Below are 21,520 nucleotides of genomic sequence, written 5' to 3'. Positions count from 1 at the left end.
ATGCTCATGTATCGAGTGGGGAATATTGAATTTCTCATTGGTCATGGGTGCTGGGGCAATATATATATATAGTTTAGGATGTGCCTACCAGTGTGGGTGTTCGATAAGCGCTGGTATTGAGCGGTCAGGTGGGCTTCTGCGAGCTCACTAAAAGTATTCAAGGTACCTGTCGCCAAAAGTCTCTCAGTATAGAAGCTCTACTTGGCACTCCAAGGGCAGATTTGTAGAGTCTGCGTATCAGTGAATTAACTTTATCTTCCTCGGCCCTAGTTAAGTGGAGATAGGGAAGGGAGAATGTGATTTTACTGACAGAAAACGCCTGTACCAGTTTAAGCAATTCTGCATCGCGGAGACCTCCGTGCTTATTGTACACCCTTCCTATTAGCCGTGTGGTGTGACCTACGCTGGCAGTAACCGTTTGAAGTGTACACGTATTGAGTCGGTTAGATTGAATGTGCATGCCAAGTACACGGATTTTGCCTACTGCGGGAACTTGCTTCCCCTTAATAAGACGGAATAAGAAAACGTTGATTGTCTACTTCTGTTCGATTCTAAGAAAAAATAACATTTTGAAGTTACCCTTCAGTAGTATGGGTGGTCGAAAGGTTTCGTTTTCGCTCGACTCTGCGCAGCGCGCGCTTTGTAGTTTCAGTTGTTTCGTTATCGCGTCGTGCTGCGCTAGTTCTGCTGGCTCGCGAAACTTGCATTTGGAACAAGCAGCGAGAATGCCACGTCCATGTGTGATGTCGTGGGATGCGCGAATGGTCCGCGGAACTTGGCCAAGGGCAGTTGCAGCAGCGAATCCAACGTTACTTATCACTGTGTGCCAACGAGTGAACCTCTCTGTTCGAAATGGTTAAGTGCATGCCGTACCTCTGCCAAAGCGCGTTGCCACGCGCTTTGGCATTCGGCTCTTTGCGCGTTGGCAAAGAGCCGAAAAATCGTATAGTGTGCTCGCTGCACTTCGTCCAGAGGATTACGAGTTCAACGCCGACTTACTGAAGTAGTGTGGAGTGCCTCTCAAAGCAATGCTTTCCCGTAGCGCTGTTCCATCGGTCTTGCCTGTATTCTCTAGAAGCGCAAGAACAACTACAGGTCGAAGACGGGGTGGTGAGCACGGCATTTGGTTTTCACGAAGGAAAAGCTACAAATGTGCGAATATGTACAGCCATGACATACAGTTGCCGCCGTAGTACGCAACGACGCCGGCAGCGCGAGCCCTCAGCAGCAGGTCACGTTCATCAGCGCTTAAATCGCTGAAGTCGAGCCCAGCATCGCGAGACAATGTGTCGTTGTCAGGATCGTCCATTGCAACGAGCGTCAAAGTTGGCGTCATAAAATAAAGAACAAGCTTATCGTCGCGCGCTTTCCCTTCCGCCAGCCACCATAGTTCCGTTTTCGCGCTGCTGTCGGCTCTGTCTCTGGCCGCGCGTTTGCACTTTGCGCAGAAAAGCCGTAGCGCCGTCTGCGGGCGCCCTTTTACTCACAGATGGCACAACGTCACTATGAGACCATGACGTCACCACTCCTCGATTGGAGGGCGGGCGATTTGAACTGCGCTAGAGGAACGCGGACGCTTCAGAACGCATTTTCTCTTAAAATGTCTCTTCTTCGCATGAAACAAGCGTTTCGAGGTTTCTGGGATGGTATTTCATCAGTCCACGTTGACTTAACATTAACCTTTAGTGTCCCTTTAAGATTCAGTACACGTGATGCCGCATCACAGAGACCAAGCTTCCTTTCGCTAACTGCACCACAACGCCAGATGCAGCAAGCATGCTCAAAAACTAGTGGCAATAATGTTGGGGCCCACAGAAAGCATCCCAAAAAACGTCCAGTACAGTTCAGTACACACAAAACTGCGCCACAACGGCCGAGATGTTTTCGCTAACTGCTTCACAACGATCTAGTGCTGTGCCGTAAGCTTAATTTGATTGAAATGCATGCAGCGCATACCGTCAAATAATATTTCTCACCCTGCCGTAGTCCGTACGTCGTAATAGTTCTGCGGAAACCCGTAAGGTAGAGAGAATTAAGGTAAAATCATACATCCACCCTTTCGTAGCAATTAACTGCTACAATAAGGAAGCCTCGCAGTTGAAGAAAAAATCGTCCTGGTCCAGGACTCAAACCCGGGACCACCGCCTTTCCGGGGCAACCCCTCTACCGTCTCAGCTAACCAGGCGGCTAGCAGATGGCAGGTCGAAGTCGAATTTCTTAAAACCCCTCAATTTTCCAAAAGTAGAGCCATTCTTAGATCTTTCCGCCACTCCGCTCTCCACGGCGTTTCCTCCTCCACGACTTCTGTCGTCCCAGCCTCCTCCGCTCCTCCATTGGCCAGTCTGTGTCACGAGAAAGCGCGCGTCGCGCGTTTGTATGTATATATATATATATATATATATATATACATATATATATATATATATATATATATATATATATATATATATATATATATATATATATATATATATATATATATATTTCCAGCGCGCTCCGACCACCATTGCTGGCCCAGTAGGACGACAGTACGCGCAGACGGATTGATCGCGGAAGGTCGCGGGATCAAATCGCGGCTGCGGCGGCCGCATTTCGATGGTGGCGATATGCGACGCCAGTGTTCCGTCCATTGGGGGCACGTTAAAGAAACCAAGCTGGTCAAAATTAATTCGGTGTCCCCCATTACGGCGCGCCTATAACCATATCGTGGTTCTGGCACGTAAAACCCAAAAATAAAATTCTTTGTCTTGTGTGTCTTCAGTGTTCCAGTTAAAGCAACACTGCTTCCCTGCGAAAACTTACAACGCAAAAGAATCTAGACGCACGTAGTATACAGACATAAAATGAACACTTCAACAAAGTGTTACTGAGGTGGAGGTGATTTGACCTCTGTTCAACTGTCAAATCAAGTTCGTTCTTGCTATCAAATTGCAACCACTTGCACTGTAATAAATAAATAAATAACGATTCCATATGCTGGCACGTTGTTAAAATCATCAAGTGTCTACACATGTACAAACGTTGCTCATGGCCGCCACAACACGTGCATGAGCTAGGCACTTCTGTGCGTGGAGCAGAAGTCGCCCAATCGCTCGCAAAAGCCTCGCGGTTTAAGAAAATTCGTCCTGGTCTAGGCCTCGAACCGGGCACCACTGCCATTCCAGGGCAGCCGCTCTACCATCTTAGCTAACGAGGCGGCTAGCAGCACATGCATGGCAGGGCGAAGTCAAATTTGTCAACAGCTCAAAGCAAAGGCAAGAGTTTGTCACAATAGTTCTGCAGAAACCTGCAAGGTGGAGAAAAGTAATTGATGGTCCGGGTTTAGAACCTGGACCAGGAGAAAATTTTTCAACAGCGAGGCTTTTCTTTTGAGGAACCTGTATGGGTTTCCTTTGTAGCAACTGCTACGAACGGGTGGATGTCTCATTTCTCATTAATTACTTGCCATAGTCCAATAGCTAGTGCAGCAGTTCTGTGTGGAAGTGCAGAAGGAATGCAAGAATACACCGAGAGCTCAAGAAACCAGGCTATATGAAAGAATAAATGCACGCAGAATCTCCTGTAGGAGCTATCTAAGTGATGTGTAAGCATTTGCTACTAATCACTTGCCGTTTCATTGTCATACACTGCCGTGTTTAGTGTAATTATGAGCACTTCGAATGAATCGTGGAATGCAGAAGCGCAGTTGCGACACCGAAATATTAACCAAGACCAGTATGAGACGAAGAAGAAGAGGACAGTAGTAGCAATGTTCACTCATGTTATATGGTGCGTTTGGATGATGCCGCTGCTTCAAGGAAGGTGAGCATTGGCAAATGCTTCAATGCAAATGCATGTCAATTGAACAATGTCACATTTGGTAGACATCGTACATAGACATGGTCAGTGGTGCTGCCCCCTCTCGATACGAACCATTATCAAACATACTCTGGTGGCAGCTGCGTGTGGTGCAGCTGCACGGGCCCTATCTTGAAAGCGATTTGCTATGGGGACAGTGCTCCTGAGTGACGACAGCGTCATGTGCGCTGTGTTCTTGCTGTTTAGTTCACATTGAAATGAAACGAGGCAGCTCAAAAGCCAATTCACTTGCTGCTGCGGGCCCTATCTTGAAAGTGATTATCTTACGTGACGGACTAACGGGTTTCCTCATTGGGTAGGCATAGAAATGCATACTCATTAATAAAAAATCTGCCGCCATTCCTCCCTGCAAAAGTTGATGTACGGCGAAACTATTGTCGACATTAGACAAGCACAACCGACGTCAGGCAAGTACCACCACCCCAACTGATGTTAGACAGTTTAGCAGAATGCTGTTGCTGGTGGTACTGCGATCTCTATTCCCTCTGCCGTTGTTTGTGGCCAAACTGATTTTTGACAGACCTACTTGTATAAGGCCTACCCATAGCGCAGCCATAACGACACTGAAATCCGTTGCTATTGAAAAAGCCCTCACCATATACCACTGGGTTGTGCCGATTTACTCCATTCCACATGCCACCGACTGCAGGTGTGCTCCGTTTAGTGGTGTCAGCCCATAAGCCCCTTTTTCAGCTGCTGTTTGGGGTCTTTCTGAGAGGCTGCGGCTGCTATGTGGTGGTACTGCTTTTGGACAGTGTTTGCCATATTGTCGATTATGGTTGTAGCAAGCTGTGCGACAGGTGTAATGGTCAAATGCCCATGCATCAAGGACAGATACATCGTGTGCACACATACGTCACAAGGCTGATTCAAATGGGTCGTGAAGGTTGATTATTCCAGCTCATCAAGGGACCTATACACTATATCAAGACATTACTTGGCAACTTGCTCTGCCAGTGTTCACATGTCCATAGAATACACAGCAGTAAATATAAATTGAAATGCATATGCATACATTGCAAAGTATGCATGTCGAATCATTCTTTGAGGAGTCAGCTGGTGTATGTACATACGTACACAAAATCCACTTACTATGATCAGCTATTCTCACATTCAGGGCTGGGATAATGCAACGATTCTATTCCAGCACTATACTCAGACTGAGTGCAAAGAACAACAAACTCTACCAAGCGTTGGTAGGGGTATGTTAAATGGGGACATTATACAGAAAGGACACAGCTATCAAAACAGCAGATATTTATTTCAGTGCATCTTGAATTTTAACAACATTAGTATTCTTCGAGAGCATCACCCAGCTTGCAACATGTCTGTCTGCATGTCTGTCCTCGGCTAACCTCTTTCTGCCATGTTGAACCACTGGGTAGTCTACGGTCTAATCGGCAGAGCATCGGACTGCTGTGCTCGAGGAGCCAAGTTTGAAACCAACTGCTGCAGCAACTTGGGTCACTGGTTATGTGACACCGGGCATGACTTATTATTCAATAAACCTCTTTCGCGCCAACTTCAGTCACTGGGTGTTTGCCAGAGGGTATGTGCCTCTCATCAATGAACATGTTTACTGCCAGTTTGAGTCACTGCATAAGTGCCATTCTTCAATAAACCTCTCTGATGCCAACTCGGGTCACTGGAAATGTGTCACTAGGTGTGTGCCACTCTTCATAATAACCCTAACATATGAAACATATCACCAATCACATGCCGATCATGAGATTGCAAATCAATTAACACTGCCAATCATCTCCAAAGGAAGAATTCTCTGCCAATTTTTAAAAAAACTCTTTAATTAAAGAGAGCGGTGTGGATCAGAGAGCAAACAGGGATAGTCAATACTCTAATTGACATTAAGAGAAAGAAAAGAAGCTGGGCAGGTCATGTAATGCATAGGCTAGATAACTGGTGGACCATAAGGGTTACGGAATGGATGCCAAGAGAAGGTAAATGCAGTCGAGGATGACAGAAGACTAGGTGGGGTGATCAAATTAAGAAATTCGCAGGCACTAGCTGGAATCGGCTGGCGCAGGACAAGGGTAATTGGATATCACAGGGAGAAGCCTTCGTCCTGCAGAGGACAGAAAATAGGCTGATGATGATGACGATGAGAAATATACATGGCATCATATTTACCATATGGAAACATACAAAGTGCTCAGCAGCTATTTCTTAATTTTATGATACTGTCACCTAATCGGGCTGCAATATTATGTCTGTATAAACCATTGCATTCTCGTGATGGCACATGTAAGAAACCGAGCATAGGTCCTGTACTTGTTTGTCTGCTATACGCCGCCTCATGACGTGAGGTGGCATTGCCTTTCCAGAAGCACTGACCCGATTTTCCAAACCTATGCACCAGGTCAGAGCAGTACAGAGAAATGTTTTTGAGACCCCTCAGGTCAAGCTGGGAAAACAACAGGCGCACACACACACAATGAAAAGAGAATATATGGAAGAGGCGCAACGTGCCACACAAAGTAACATGCTAATGTGTGAAGTAGAGCTTGAGGGGTATGATGGGTACAGTTTCAGGAAAAGGCTGTTGATGCATGGATATGACACTGTCCAAGAAGTCCTCGTACATGTCACTGACCAATCTTGTGAGTTTATAAGGCCCGAAATGGCGCATTAACAGCTTCCTGGACAGAAATAGAGGAAATGAGTTCCCTTTTAGGCCTCTCCCACAGGGGCCCACATCCAGGCTCAGTCGCCAGGTTGATAGATCATGGCTCGGTAGCAGAGGTTGAAGTGACGAAAATCTGTATCCTATTGCTGGCTCACATGGTCCCAGGTCAGTTTATGGGTTTCTGCATGCAGAGCAAATCACTCGGCATCTGGGGAAGTTCATCGTCCCTGTCCCATTGAAGCATGTAGTTCAGCATGCTTTATACAGTGAACCTAAACAACACAGAATGACTTAGAGCGGGTTGATTTCTGCACTGCAGCATGTATGCAAATTTGGCGTACAGAAGGATTGGGGGAAAACACAGGGAGGCAGATGGAAATTCAAGACAATGAGGAAAACAAGAACAAGGTGAAAGCAGGAGCCAATGTTTTGACAAGTGGACTTGCCTTTTTCAAGGCTACTTGCCTTCAAGGATTTTCAAGGACTTGCCCTGAAAAAGACAAGTACACTTGTCAAAACTTTAGCATCAGCTTTTTAGCCTGTTCTCGTTTCGCCCATCATACAGAGGGATTGTGACATGTTCAGTGCTGTACATTGAAAAACACTGAAAGCATCCATGCCCACTGATGAACAAACCTACCTAAAGCTATCTTTTCATCTTTGATACCTTGCTGGTTACTGCAATATACAACACTGTGCAGAAACTAAAACAGAGCTGTCAGTGCTCGAAAAGAGGTTGTTATAGTTGAAGGCTCAGCGGGAGCACCAGATGGAAATTACAAGCTCCATTTAATGTACTTCACGGCTGCAACGTCTAAGAAAACTGTTTTACATTCGATCTAACCACCAAGCAGCAATGAGCTTTACTGAGCATGTTTTCAGTTAATTTCTTAGCTTCCTATACAACTTCAAATGAGGTCCTGCGTGAGAATAACCTTTTGTCTCATCAGTAGTGCTACCACAAGTGCTAAAGGAGGTTACATTTTTCATAGATAAAAAATTTCTTATTGTGTGGTCCTGTAGAAAAATATAAGTGTGGTTCTACAGCACACACCCGGAGGCAACAGCTGCACATATTTAGATACAGTGGGCCCAGCTAGTTGTTTTTCATGCAACTGCATAGCACAGCAGAGACGACGACATTGAAAATGGGTGTGTGCACAACTGAAAAGGACAGAAGTTTGTACATTTGCGCTTCGGAAGCTTTTTTTCATTTTTTATGCACAAATAAAACAGATAAAGTGCTGGCTTTGAGACAGACTTTTTGTTGATCATGAAGTTTCCACTCAGCAGCTGATCTGGCTAGACATTGGTCATTGGATGATCATATACTGACTGGTCTGCCGACAATAGGAAGTTTTTGTTGAATCCTGGGATCATGGCATACCAGTGCAATGACAATAGAAAGCTTCTGATGACATCGTTGGTAAGAAAGCCGGCCAAACTGTGATCGCAACTGAGACAACTGAGCCAATTGCTGACGTGTGCGTTGCACTTTCCTAGAATGATTCTGATCACACAAGTTCAGTACAATCACACTCAGCAGCAGTGGAGAAGGCTTGGGAACAATACTTAAGTGTCATAAATGCTTCCTTAAATGCCACCTTATCAGCTGTGTAGCCAAATGGTTCAGTCATTGCAGATGATGCCCCATTGTGCTGCAAGTCGTTAATTCATACACACTATATCTACATGGTGGAGCTGGGAGGAGCTTTGCTCATTAATTAGAGATTGCATAGCTCTGAAACTTCTCGATTAGGTCAACAGGTGCCTGCACTTTTCATTGTAATGTAAAAATTCGATCTGATGGCTGAGCACGTCATGGTCCCTTTATGTTGATGATAATATGAATATGTGTAAAGGGGCACCTTCGATTGTCAGTGAGACCTACTGAAATGAAGAAACATTTCAACAATCACCTAAATCTTAAGATTGCATTCCTGTGGAGACCTTCAGAGTGTATAATGCGGCCTCTGTCACTTTGGAGATGCCCTTGCACCATGTGGAATAAATAGTAACGTCTGCTTTCTGGTTGAATTGTGCAGCGTTGTCCTCTTGCATGACTGTGGTGGGTCCAGCAGGCAGTGACCTGTGCCCATTGTAATCACCAGGCCGCTCATCTGGAACCTAGAAAGGGACATAAGAAGCAATAAAGCGTGTGGAAATGTAATAAGTTCTAAAGGCAAGTTCCACTGGTTGGCTTACGCCATCATTTTCTGCCCTCTCAAAAAGTACATAAAGCCTGAGGAATCATTTGAGTAACCTTGAACTGAGCTTTCATGCAGAAGAACTACAGTGCAGCTACTTTCGAACTGCTCAACACAGCTGCCTGGAGAATTTGAACATAGTGCAATGTCTTGGACAGTGCTGCAATAACCGTGTACACATCTCCTATGCCCCCAACACAACCTGCCCCTTTTTCACTTCTTCCTCTCAGTCTCAACTTGAATATCAGCTGCACCTGTTTGCTAATTCATACTGCCCTGTTCCTTAACACCAACCAATTTTCATTCTATCACCCAGTGCACAGCCCTTTGTTTCTTTTCAGAAGGTCATAATACAAACATTTTACCATGTTGGACAGGCCTGGCAGCTTTATCTGCAGAGGGTTAGCCTGTATTCCCCTCTGTGTTCCAAAAAATAATCTCAGAACTATGACCCACATGTGCTGTAGAGCTCACCATGCCCACTTAGCTGCAGGAAGTGTTAACCCCAAAAGTTTGGCTGTTGTTGTGTGTGGTCAATGTTAGTTCAGGACTCTTATCCATGATTAGAAGCTGTTACCTAAACTAAATTATAGGGTTTTACTAGACAAACACATGACATAGGATTATAATTAGGAGGCACACCACAGTGAAGAACTCCAAACTAATTTTGACCTCCTGGAGTTCCTTAACATGCATCTAAATCTAAGTAGATGAATGTTTTTACATTTCACTCCCCATCGAAAAGGGGCCACCACGACCGATATTGAACTCAAGACCTCGGGCTATGCAGCATATGGACATAGGCACTAGGCTACTGTGACCAGACTATCAGAAACCAGACTATCAGAACAGCTCACGGGCGACACTGTTAGCGGATGTGCCAGTGCCGAAAAAAAAAATTAAGGTGGGGCAAATGACGTATGCGTCATGCTATTCTTGAGGTCTGGTTTGGGAGAAATCAGGGAAAGAATTTTGCTTGTGAAGGCTAGACGGCGCGAGTGGAGAGAGTGTCTTGCTCGGCAGTGGAGCTCGCCTACTGAAATCATGGGTTCGCAGAACTGAAGTAATTCTACCTCGGCTATTAATGAGTCGATTTGAAAAATATTTTGCGGCAGAACGCTCCCTAGAGGACATGTAACAACTTCCAGGGTATAACTAAAGTTTGCTATGGGGCCTGGTGAGGGGCTCTTTAAAGAAGGTATGGAGACGCTGATATTCAAAGATATCACTCATCTGTATTTTGCAACAAATATTTTTCTACACCCTGCAAATGAGAAGTATTAACAAATTTGATGGGGCTATACCATATTGCAGTACCTTCCATCATTGCTGCTGTGCAGGGGCAGCTCGAAAGCGGACAAGGGGTGGGAGGAGGTGGCCATGTCCCCAAAACCTTTTCTACCCCAGGGGCCCTTTCATCACATCCCTCCTGCTACCATAGAGTGGCCTTTAATTAAGTGCCTTCCTGCTCTCCCACTGAAAATAGAGAATCATGCTCTGCCCGCCTCCACACACGCAAAATCCTTGCCACATTCTTGCAGTTGTCGTGATGGACTGGGCATGAATACTCACAATGCTTCGGCTATCATCACGATTAAGAGCTTTGGTAATGCTAAATGATAACACATGGCAATTGTGGTGTTCCGGTACTATTAGTAGCACACGAATAGACAGGTTAAGCACCTAGAAGAAAATTTTACATTCACCTTAAATCCCCTGCACATGAGGGCCACTGCCGTGGCCATCAAGGTCTATGGTATCTGCCCATCTGTGCACCTTCTCAGCAGCAGGCGATGTCTGGGTTGACTGGCACACACCCTTGTTAACGATTGTTGTCCCAACTGCAACATCCATCCTACCACTGAAGCAACCTGTGGCCTCTGTCTGCACAGCTTTTGTAGATTCAACAGGCAGAGTTCCGTGAGTGCTGCAGTACACCGATAGCTGGACAGATAAGAACCAAATGCATGTGCGCAATAAGAGCCTAGCAGTCTCGTATTGCAACATTGTGCAAATAGAGTAACGCAGGGCATTAAAGGTCTGCAGCGACTTATGTAAACATAAATGATTTTTTACAAATGTTAGGCATGCCCGGCATATAAATGTGGTTTGCCATGTGTTGCACTTTAGAGACTGACATGGCCAAGAATCAGGCTGTGTAGGCAAAATTATTTGAATAGAGTCTCAAAGCTTATTACACGAAGAAGGAAACAAAAATAAATGGCGTGATTGAGCACCTGTAGGTGCGGATAAAAAAATCACGCGGATTCCACGCGCTGTATGAATAGGTTAAATTGTTAAGCTTTTGGGAGGGACACACTCCAGCGCTCCGTAGTAACACAGCGGCGTGGGCGCTCCAACACTTCAGATATGTACGTCCGACCAAAATCACACTACACACCGAGGCGAATACGGCCCAGATCCGCTGCTGCCTCACGGCATCGGATCGACGCATTTGCACTTCGCGTTTCTGTGCTAAATGTTCGCTACGTTCCTCGGGGCTCATTGCCGCTACCCGACGCCGCTCCGCTTCGCGTTTTCGAGCCAACAGAAGCTCGCGTTCGGAGCCACACTTCGCTGCATAACGACGACGTTCCTGCTCCGCTCGACGTTTCTTCCGAGCTTCTATCTCCTCCGCACTTAGTACACGCTTTGGCCCCATTTTCTTTCTGTCCGTGTTGGCGCTTGCGCTGGTGTATATAACACCTTGTTATACGACGTGACGTCCTTCGAACACCAGCTATCGGCAAGGTTGGCACTCATCCCGTGCACACCACACCATAACCACACTGCACCACACGCGTCACGCGCCACTGATCGTACCCGACTCGGCAAGACAGCACATAGCCTCAGAGATTGAGCGGAACTCACTCTCTGATCTCGGAAAGTATGAACAGTAGGTAGCCAGAAAAGCAGTACCCGCAAACTGAGAAGGAAAAGCAAATAAACCTCTGCTTATGTAATTTGTATGCTTAAGTCATTAAAAATTAAACTCTAGAAGTACAAATAGTAATTACTAGCGCGTTCCATTTTCGGCCTGGCCAGCGCATAAAGTGTAAGGCCAAGCCTAGTATGGCCTATCCAAACCAAGCTGTGGCCCTGCTTGATTGATCGAGGCGCGAAGCGAAGGGCCGGACAAATGAAAGTTGAAAGCTTCGTCAACGGTTAACATGGCAAGCCGGCCGAGAACGGCTTCGCCTGCAACTTATGCGAGCGCATTTTGCTTCTTCAGCCACGTCGTTTAGATCGTGAGGAGGTGCTTGATACCGCTTTTGCAATAGAAGTTCAGGAAACGGGATGTGAGCTTGTGCACTTTTCTAGGCGTTTCTCCACACTGGGAACATTTCGCTGGGGCCATGCTGGGGCCGTTTTCTGGAACGAGCACTTTCTGCGGTACTATTCACGCCTTTGCCATCGGCGCGCGCTGATTGGCTGCTTTAGCAAAATTGGATGAGGATGAGCTGATTGGCTGCTAAAGCACTACGTCATCCGATTTTGCTCAACCAGCAGTTAGCGCACGCGTGACGGCCGATGCAAGTGCCGAAGTAGAACGTTTCACAATACCGTTCAGCACAGGAGCCGAGGGACGAGGCGGACTACCAGCAACACTGATTGGCTGGTGGAGTAAAACTGGGTGACGTAGCTCATCCAATTTTGCTAAAACAACCAATCAGCGTGCGCCTGATGGCGAACTATCGCCGAGGAATAGTATGGCCGCAGTGGATCGTTTCAGAATACGCTTCCGCCGCATGCAACTGACAAACACATAACCAGCATAACCTTCAAGATCTGCATCTATTTTACAGAGGGCGACAACTCTGGGCCGTGGATTTGGACACCACCTATTGGCCGTGAGATCGAGGAGAGTCGCCGCCTTGCGGCCACTGGCTGAACCATGCATAGTGTGGATTGTTCCTTGTGTTGTCTGGTAACCACTATGCGTTTACATGTGCCTACACATAGTGCATATCCTCTAAGGACTGTTTCTTTCATGATATTAGCGCAGTCCTAAATGCTTGTATGCATTCATTTTTACAATGTACGGAAGCGTTTGGCCTTTTCGTGAAGACTTTGCACTATAATAAGAACAGTCACTGCATGTGTCTAGAGCGCGATGTGTGGTCGTTGCACCAAAAAGAAAAAAAGAAGAAAAAAACTGGACCACTCATATTGTATTGCGGAATATTTTGTTCTTAACGTCTGTACAATTGCATGACTGCAATGAGCCTTAGCTGTGCTTCAGATGTCCTTTCGTTATTAGCTAACTGTGATCATATACTTCAGAAAAATCATTTTGCCTGGCAAGTGAATATGGCTCATTGATTCTCTGCTGCAAAGAAAATATACAGAAAAGATTCGCAACATGAGGATCACATGTGACGTGGCAGTCGTAAAATTAAGTTGTTGGCGGCAGTTATAATTCACGCTTTAGTTCATTTTCTTGACGGAAGGTGGTGGTCATCATTTGCATAATTAAAGAAAACAACATATTCCCAGCCCATTAACTATTTCGAACTTTCCCATTGCACAGTTGTGCACATAACCATGCAAAGATAAGTCTTTGTTCAACTGCTGCATTTTTTTCTGGTACTGAGATACAAATAACCATGTGTCAAGCACCATGTCGATCCTGCTAAATGACTCACAGTGACCTATAGCTTGCACAATATAATTTCGTAACCGTTTCACATTTCACAGAGAATTGAAAATAAGGAAATGCAGATATGCATGCATTCAAGGGTTTAAGTAGAGTGCACAAATTGCTACTGGAACCTGATTGAGCGGGAATACAGGCTCTTTTACAACCAGTTCATAAAAAGCAAGAAAAGGCATTAGTTGTGTTGCACAACGGCCACGCCACCATAGTTAAAAAAAAAAGCAAGATAAACACTGTACAAAAAAGCACCAAGAAAGTGCAAAAACACAGACTGTGTGGTTGAGTGACAATCCCCCATTAAATAGCAGCTTTTGCATCTTTTACAGGAAAATTCTGTGTGTTTCATGCAATAATGTACGTGGCATTGAAGGGTAGCATGTTATTAGTTCCCTGCAGTCAGCATGCTTAATTCCCAGGAAATCAGCCCAAATTGCTCACACCGAAGCGCTGCTGTGTACATCTTAACGCATGCCACTGACTGCCTATCCACACTAATGTGGCGACGGCGCTTCCACCTATGGCTCTATCTCGCGCCCAGTTGCGTTAGTGTAATACCAGGTTAATTACTGGTACAGTTATTGCATATGTCCTCCCTTAGAGAGCCAGAGCTGCGACTCTGCTTTCCATTCGCCGCTTGTGCTCCCATTCATGAAACATAGTCACATGGCATCAAAAGCAACCATGCCATGTGGAGAAACTGTCACTAAGGCACAGATAAAGTTGGCTATGGCAGCGCCATGGCGTCACCACAGTTTGACGCCGTGGTGTCAGCTGTGGCGACGCAATCACTCTTACTTAGAGCATTTTGTCTTTTTAATAGTTTATGCATGTTCCCGACAGAATTTTTTTCTTTGTGTATATCATGCCTTAAGTGTTGATTTCATCTATGTGATCCCCCCGTTGTCCCCCTATGTAATGCCCTAGGGTCCTTAGAGTACATAAATAAATAAAAATAAATAATTGTGGATGTTAGCCTCTGCCGTTGCCTGCCTGCAATGCTGTGTCCATGGCACAGATAAAAGCAATTTTCTTGCATTGACAGAACCTTATTTTATAAATAAGCTCCCCAAGCTCCATTAGAAAAACTGGCAGCTGTGTACAGTGGCAGCTGTGTACCAGACTACAATGAACATATATCCGAAGTAATTTTTGTAATGATTCAGATTGTAAAGTTACAGGCCTCAATGATCAAATATGTGGTCACCGCTGTTTCTCGCTCGCCTTTGTTTCCCTCTCCTCACTGTATACTCTCACCAACTCTATGCAGCCAGCTAAAGCTAGGAGCCACGTCAACGCACCAAAAGAAAGGCTTCTCCATTGCCCACCCCTAATTTCCCTCTGCATGGCACCGACTGAATGAAAAAGTGAGGCATCGCTGAAGTACAAAGAAATGGTGCTGCTAATTTTGTTGATAACAACACACACTTCAGGAGAAAACTGTTGTCTGTCCAATCTTGCCAATGCCTACCGGAATGAAACTTCGCATGCGCTCCTCACCAACATGCAACTGTAGCTTCTTATTTTAATTTCAAGATAGTCTGAGTTAGTGTGTGCGTCCTAATCCCTCTAATGTATGTAAAAGAGGTGCAGTTGACATGTCCTTTGTTGAAGACCCCATCTTGAAACACACTTGCGGACCTCTAATGAAAGGCTCAAGCCGTGACCCCTGATTTCTACCCGCATAGTTTTTAACCCATTTGCAATCATTTTCTGTTCGTTGGCTGTTTTTAGCCGCACACCTTTATTTAGATCTGTGCAGGACAAAAGGCGGCTACCTGTCCATTGCAGCACACGGGGAATCCTGCCCACTGAAACTGCAACAGCTGTGCAGAGAGAGGCCACAGGGCATTTCAATCGCGGCATGAACGTTGCAGTTGAGACATCGAGAACCATCGATGGAAACATGTGCAAGTCAACCCAGACGTTGCCTGTTGCTAAGAGAGTGCACAGGTGGACAGAAACCACGAATATTGATGTTCAGGACGGCAGCCCTCATGCACAAGAGATTTCAGGTGACTGTTCAGAGTTTTTCTGTACGTCTGAACTGTCAATTTGTAAGTAAATAGAACTGGTATGAGAAAAACTGCACACTTTCTTTGTTGGGGGCGGGAATTCAGTTCACTGTCACCGTAATTATCATGTTTAACATTACCGAAGCTCAGTTTAATGATGAACAAAGCAGTATGGATATAGCTGCACATTGGCCGAGCGTAGTGGAAATGATGAAAGGTGCACGTTGGCTTCAATGGTTTGGGCCCCATTGGATTACTACCGTCAAACTTAGCACTATGAAAAGCTTTATTGTTGGGAAAGGTGGGGTGGTGTTTTGAGTACTACGCACCCTTGTTTCGCATTTTTCTTAAAAGATAATCCTGAGCCCCTTTAAGTCTTCCCTTGAGGCAGATCATCAAGGCCTTTTGTTTGTTCCTTTTGTCGCAGATGCATGGTGCTGCTCACATTTTCAGTGTTTATAATGTTGTTTTGTACATTTATGTGCAAAAACTTAAGGTCATATATATCTAACATTTACAGCATGTAACATGTCATTTCAGTGCTTGCTTGGGCTGCTGGATCAGAGCTTTTGAACCCACCAAGCCTCCCGACTAGATTGGCCTGTATGCAAAATATATAAGCGAGGTTCCAAGCTGTAATTTTTCCAGCACAGTAAAATGAACAGTGGTCGTTGCCTCAGAGATGCAAGTGTAGTGTCACCTTCAAATTGTCTTGTAGCCATCTTCAGTATTAGGTCACCAAACTGATGTCTCTTTCCTCTTACCACACCAGATGCATGCGTGCTACCACGGATTTTCAACATGAACAGAAATCGCGAACTGACCACATTACAGAACAGTCAAGTAGATGTGGTGAGTACTTCCTGCAGACGGCGTGGGCAGGGTGAGTTTTCTAAAGGGAATAGCTTAATGCAGGACTCTCACTGCCTCCCCGAAGATGCTGATGCAAAGGGCACATGCTCTCGTGCAATTGAGTTGCGCGGTGTGTTCACTTCCAAACAGTAACTATTATGGCTCTTTGAGATGCACTTGCTGTGTCATGGGAGCTCTGGAGCATCTGAAGGTTTAGGTGCCATGGTGGAGCACTTGTAAAAGACAGCCTCCCTCTTCTCCCACTGCTCTCTTCCCTTACAGCAACTGCTGGTGAGAAGGATGGCAGTTGCCTGCCATGCTGGTGCTTGTGCGTTTGGAGAACACACATATGACGAATTGGCTCTCTGAAATTATGCACTGAAACAAATGTGCTACCAAAATGTCCTCGCTGCAACAAATGTGTGCTTTCAAATGCATCATTCCTCTAATGAAGCAAATAGCTTTCTAGAAGTGCTCAGCTGTTCGTTTTACAGCGACAGCCATCAATGATGGCTCCTGCACAGTTTTGTTGCATGCGTCGACCAAACACCCCAGTTGGTTTTTTGGGGGCACGAAGGAAGCTATTAGCTTGGCACCCATTGAGTAGAACTGCTGTGCCTGCTTAACATGCCCGTACGGTCATTTATAACAGTCAGAGAATGAAGACTATGTAATAAGCCATGGAACAGGAAATGGAAGGTGTAGTGTTAATTAAGAGAAAGGAACAGAGTAGTACGGAACAGAGGGTGAATCAACGCAGCCGAAAATTTAGAGAGGAAGTAGTGCGCAGTTTGGCAGGTCATGTAGGTGCATAGAGCAGATAACCTGTGGTCTATTGCGTAATTGTTGTCCAGGGAAGTGCGGTCGACGAAGGCAGAGAATTAGATGGTGTGATCAGATTAGAAAATTTACAGGCAATAGATAAAGTTGGTTTATAAAAGAAAAACAGAGACCACCGAGAGAGGCCTTGGGCTGCAAGTGAATGCGAGAGGCTGATGATGATAATGCAACTCAGCAGAGAACTCGCATGTTTGATGCCCGCCTGACTGCCATCTGTGGTGCTAACAGGACTTTGAACCTCTTCTCACGCTTGCAATTGTCTCTCATCTTTCCAGGACATAAAGAAGCAACATGCTCAGTGCAGCGTGCATGTAACTGTGGCGTCAGTAAAAGCTGTCCAGACAGAGGCCACATTGCTGTCCAGGAGCAGTGTGGATACCGCTTTCAGGACATCTGGAATTGATTGCACAGATGTGTCCAAGCCTTCTCATGCATCGCATGCCGCAGAGGAAGCGCACTTGTGGACAGAAGCCACAGATCTTCGAAATTTCCAGGACAGTGACTCTGGTGCACAAGTTTGTCCAGGTTAAATTTAATATTTATTATTGATGCCTAACCACGTGTCTATTCACTATTTGGCAAAGAATAGGAACATGGGGAATAGGTGACTAGGAACCAACACACTAACATAAAACAGTGATTGCCTGCGTTCAACTGGGAATCAAAACAGTTAATTATTGCCGTTATTACTTTGTTTGGCCAAATTCTGTCTACTACAAGACAAATACTTCTCCCGACACACTTCAGCTGACCTTGTTCCCCCCAAATTTTTCCACCCTCTGTACCAACAGATTTTACGTACAGCCTTATTGCTACATTTCAACCACGGTACTGCACGTGCTGCATTTGCCATGTTTTTTACATCAGTCTGTTATCTTAAGTCTCATGAACAGTTATGTTCCCTGAGCACCATTTTCTCGTTACAGTTCCTGTTTCCTCATGATTTTTCAAGAACAGTTAGGGACACTTAAATATCTCCTTTGGCCGTTGTGTAAGCTTCTGGCCTTGAAGATGCGAGCATACAACAGACAACCTGATCAGACATAAACTGGCTACGCTGCTTACCTGCATGCTATCGAATGGATGTATGGTGCCATATAGTTCTACTTGTTTCAGAAATGAAGCACAAGAAAATGGATGTGTTGGCATTTTACAGAGCGATGAGTAAGTAGCTGTCACTTGTGTTTTTGCGGTTGTAATACTTTATAAAACCTTCGGTTAGCAAAATGTTTGCGCGTTATCTGGCTTAGCATCCACTCTCATTCAATTTTTTAGGGGCATTCAAATAGTGAAATTTTCAAACTGAATATTCAACAAAATAACCCTTCAATTCTGAATACTTTATTTCTAAACCAAGTAAAGTATAAGGGTTATGTAGAGACCGTTTGATGATGTTTTGTTTTCATTTCAGAAAAGTGTTGTCATAGTGCATTCTCAAAGTAACTATGAATCATTATAGTCTTTGCTATTCGATTCATATTAAAAATTTTGAACATTTGCACACGCCCATTTTTTATTTTTTTTGAAGTGTAAATAGTTGTAATGAGGCATTCAAGCTGTCACATTTACATTTGTGGATGCCACACCCTAAAGCAGTTTGTTGCGGTCGAGCCAGGCTTTTTAAGAGCACATTGCTTCTGTTTAAAAGGACCTAATATTTATCAAAAATCTGTTTGACAGGTGTAGAGAAGCATGCCAAGAGAAGAAAGAAACTCGATGATAAAAGTGCTGATGCAGTGCTGCTGAAAATTGGCAATGGTGATATCTCGGACGTGGACTTTTCAGACGATGACTTTAACAACTCTGACATTGAGGAAGTTGTGAGTGCAAATTTTCTTTTTACTTTGCGCTAAGGAAATTAAAATACTTTTCTTTTTCCTTTTATTTTAGGACAATAACATCAGCAGTGCCATAACGGCAGAAGCTCTGGTACAACCAGCAATTTCGAACCCTACAGATATGGAACTTGACGAGAGCACACCGTCCACTAAGGTTTCGGTGAAATGGGTCGATGGAGAATTGGCTCCAAGTCACACAGCTTGCAGCTACCAACCGCGGATTAGCTCACCACCACGAGAACCGCTGGTGTATTTTAGCCAGTATTTTTCGGTCGAGATTTTTGACAGTCTAGCAAAGTTCACCAACCTGTATGCACTCCAAAGAAATGGTGATTTGGTCACAACTAAAGAGGAACTCAAGGTGTTCTTTGGAATCCTGATGCTTATGGGTGTCTTAAGGTTCCCCCGAGTCCGCATGTACTGGCAGACTTCAACCAGAATACCGACCATCGCAGATGCCATGAGTGCCAAGCGATTTTTCAAGATTAGGGTGGCAATTCACATTGCCGAGTCTAAAGCTCCACAAGATGGCAGCTGCTTGGATAAATTCTGGAAAGTCCGCCCCATGCTTGAAGCAATACGGCAGCGCTGCTTACAACTTGAGCCGATTGAGCACAGCAGCATAGATGAGCAGCACGTTGCTGTCACCGGCTGTGTGCCGAGAAAACGGTTGGCTAAAGGCAAGCGGCATCCCAAAGGGTTTAAAATGTTTGTTCGCTGTAGTGCAGATGGTCTTGCACATGATCTTGAGCTCTACCAAGGCACACGCGCTGGTGTGAGTGCGCAGCACACCGACTTTGGGCACGAAGGCTCGGTTGTGATGAGACTTGTTGAAGGCTTGCCGAAAGGGATGAATATGAAGTGCTTTATGGGGAGTTACTTTACCTCGGTGGACCTACTTCTTCAACTTAAAGAAATCGGTATCCTTGCCACTGGTGCTATTAGGCCCGACCGTTTGCCCGGGTGCATGCTCAAGTCTGAAAAAGAAATGAAAAGGAAGGGTAGGGGAAGCATCAACGCCAAAGTTTCCGAAGCCAGAGACATCACTGCCGTTCGCTGGCAGGACAACAGCGTTGCCAGTGTGGTGTCGACCCACGTAGGAGTCGGGAACCCACGAAAGGTGAAGCGATGGAGTGAAGCAACAAAATCGTATGTTAAGATAGACTGTCCCGAAGTAATCGTACAGTACAATGCTTACGTAGTAGGGGTGGACAAACTCGACTACCTGATGTCCCTGTATCCACTACACATCAGGACGAGGAAATGGCCAGTGCGAGTAATGTCGCACTTGGTGTCCTTCGCACTGTGCAACAGCTGGATCGAATACGTACGAGACTGCAGTAAAGCGGAGCTACCTCGGAAAAGCATAATGGACTTGTTGGCTTTCCAGTCTGACCTAGCGCACAGCCTCATCACATGTAACAAGGCATCACCAAAGGAATGTGGAAGATCAAGCAACAAGTCCCCGTTGCCTACTCCAAGAAAATCACTGCCGCCAAATAGCGTTCGGTACGACGGCTTTCATCACTGGCCAGAACATGTGACAACTTCGTGTTCCCAGCGCTGCAGGAGAGAAGGGTGCACGTCTAAGTGTAGAATTCGATGCAGAAAGTGCAGAGTTTTTCTTTGCTTGTCATCGCAGAATGACTGTTTCTTTCTTTTTCATAACACGTGAGGCGGTGTTCTGTTCTGTGCAGTCAAGAACTGTGGGACGCATATTTTCACCGTGTTGGAAAAGCAGTTTCATTGTGAACAGTCAAAGTGCTTTGCCCATTCGTTGTTATATTATACCTACAGAGGTACAATGTACATATTTGTGAATGCCTTTAAAAACATCTTGCAAAAATGTGAAATTTGCATGTGTTGCTTTCTTGTATAGAGGCGAAGTGCCTTCGTTAAAGAAGGCAAGCACCTTGCCTTCCAGTGCGGCAAGGTGGAAAAGGTTTCCAAGATGCTTACAGAAGACATGACCAATAGACATCGACTTGCAGAAAAGTGCAGCTATTTCGCGGGCGCTAATTGGAATCGGTTGGCGCAGAACAGGTGTAATTGGAGATCACAGGGAAAGGCCTTCGCCCTGCAGTGGACATAAAACAGGCTGATGATGATGTTTATTAATTAAAAAAGCAAGGAATCTTAGTACCCCGGATAACCACTCATTCCAAGGGCGCTACGTATAACATCCATCCATATGTCCATTCAAATAGTACACCCAACACATGCCCTAGCTGTTCATTCTCAGCAACACAACTTAAAAACTGGGCATGTTAACTGGTATGTATACATGCGCTGGCATTAGTTTCTTTCTTTTTTTTTATCAGAGTACCCAAATCAACACATGAACATAAAAGTTTGTATAGGCTAACAGTAGCAGTGCTAGTGGTGACGTCTGGTTATGTCAGCGTCTATAGGCAAATGTAAACCTGTAAACAGGTTTACATTTGCAATACCTTCCATGTAGTAAATGTCATATTTTGTGACATAAAGGTACGACACAATGGTGCATTTAATTTTTGGTTGCGAATTTGACAAAAGCCTTTGAGTGTGATCTGCTCTGTACAAAATGAAGGGTGGTATACAGCTTCACCAACATGTGATGAAGACAAGCTACTGGC

At 45.1% G+C, this 21,520-nt stretch overlaps 1 protein-coding gene and 1 long non-coding RNA gene across 8 annotated transcripts; one reads left to right on the top strand and one right to left on the bottom strand.

The window, feature by feature from the left end:
* Nucleotides 1-5,098: 5,098 nt before the first annotated feature.
* Nucleotides 5,099-11,554, bottom strand: LOC126544458 (uncharacterized). 2 transcript variants are annotated; one of them, XR_008615071.1, is made up of 4 exons: nucleotides 11,108-11,554; nucleotides 10,413-10,650; nucleotides 8,419-8,626; nucleotides 5,099-6,989 (listed from the first exon to the last, which is right to left on the bottom strand). It is a non-coding gene; the product is annotated as an uncharacterized lncRNA (long non-coding RNA). The 2 variants fall into 2 exon arrangements; XR_008615070.1 differs by having other exon boundaries at nucleotides 5,099-6,680.
* A 137-nt stretch (nucleotides 11,555-11,691) lies between these two features.
* On the top strand, nucleotides 11,692-20,758 carry LOC126544434 (piggyBac transposable element-derived protein 2-like). Of its 6 annotated transcripts, none has more exons than XM_055077649.2 (8): nucleotides 11,692-11,954; nucleotides 12,513-12,634; nucleotides 15,152-15,375; nucleotides 16,148-16,227; nucleotides 17,343-17,592; nucleotides 18,184-18,231; nucleotides 18,748-18,887; nucleotides 18,958-20,758. In XM_055077649.2, the coding sequence occupies exons 3-8, from the start codon at nucleotides 15,225-15,227 to the stop codon at nucleotides 20,578-20,580; spliced, it is 2,292 nt and encodes a 763-aa protein (XP_054933624.1). In that variant the 5' UTR covers nucleotides 11,692-11,954; nucleotides 12,513-12,634; nucleotides 15,152-15,224; the 3' UTR covers nucleotides 20,581-20,758. The 6 variants fall into 6 exon arrangements, with proteins under 6 accessions (XP_054933624.1, XP_054933622.1, XP_054933625.1 ...); XM_055077647.2 differs by having other exon boundaries at nucleotides 11,692-11,962; XM_055077650.2 differs by having other exon boundaries at nucleotides 11,692-12,005; nucleotides 12,513-12,608.
* Nucleotides 20,759-21,520: the final 762 nt, after the last annotated feature.

The sequence above is a fragment of the Dermacentor andersoni genome, chromosome 10, assembly GCF_023375885.2.
Source record: "Dermacentor andersoni chromosome 10, qqDerAnde1_hic_scaffold, whole genome shotgun sequence".
Taxonomy (NCBI): Eukaryota; Metazoa; Arthropoda; class Arachnida; order Ixodida; family Ixodidae; genus Dermacentor; species Dermacentor andersoni.
This window is presented reverse-complemented; position numbering and strand designations above follow the sequence as displayed.

Bases quoted from the DNA above. Each gene is read 5' to 3' on its own strand.
- LOC126544434 (XM_055077649.2), top strand. From the start codon at position 15,225: ATGAACGTTGCAGTTGAGACATCGAGAACCATCGATGGAAACATGTGC. The intron at 17,593-18,183 runs GTTAAATTTAAT...TACTTGTTTCAG, and splicing joins TGGTGCACAAGTTTGTCCAG to AAATGAAGCACAAGAAAATG. The intron at 18,232-18,747 runs GTAAGTAGCTGT...TCTGTTTGACAG, and splicing joins GGCATTTTACAGAGCGATGA to GTGTAGAGAAGCATGCCAAG.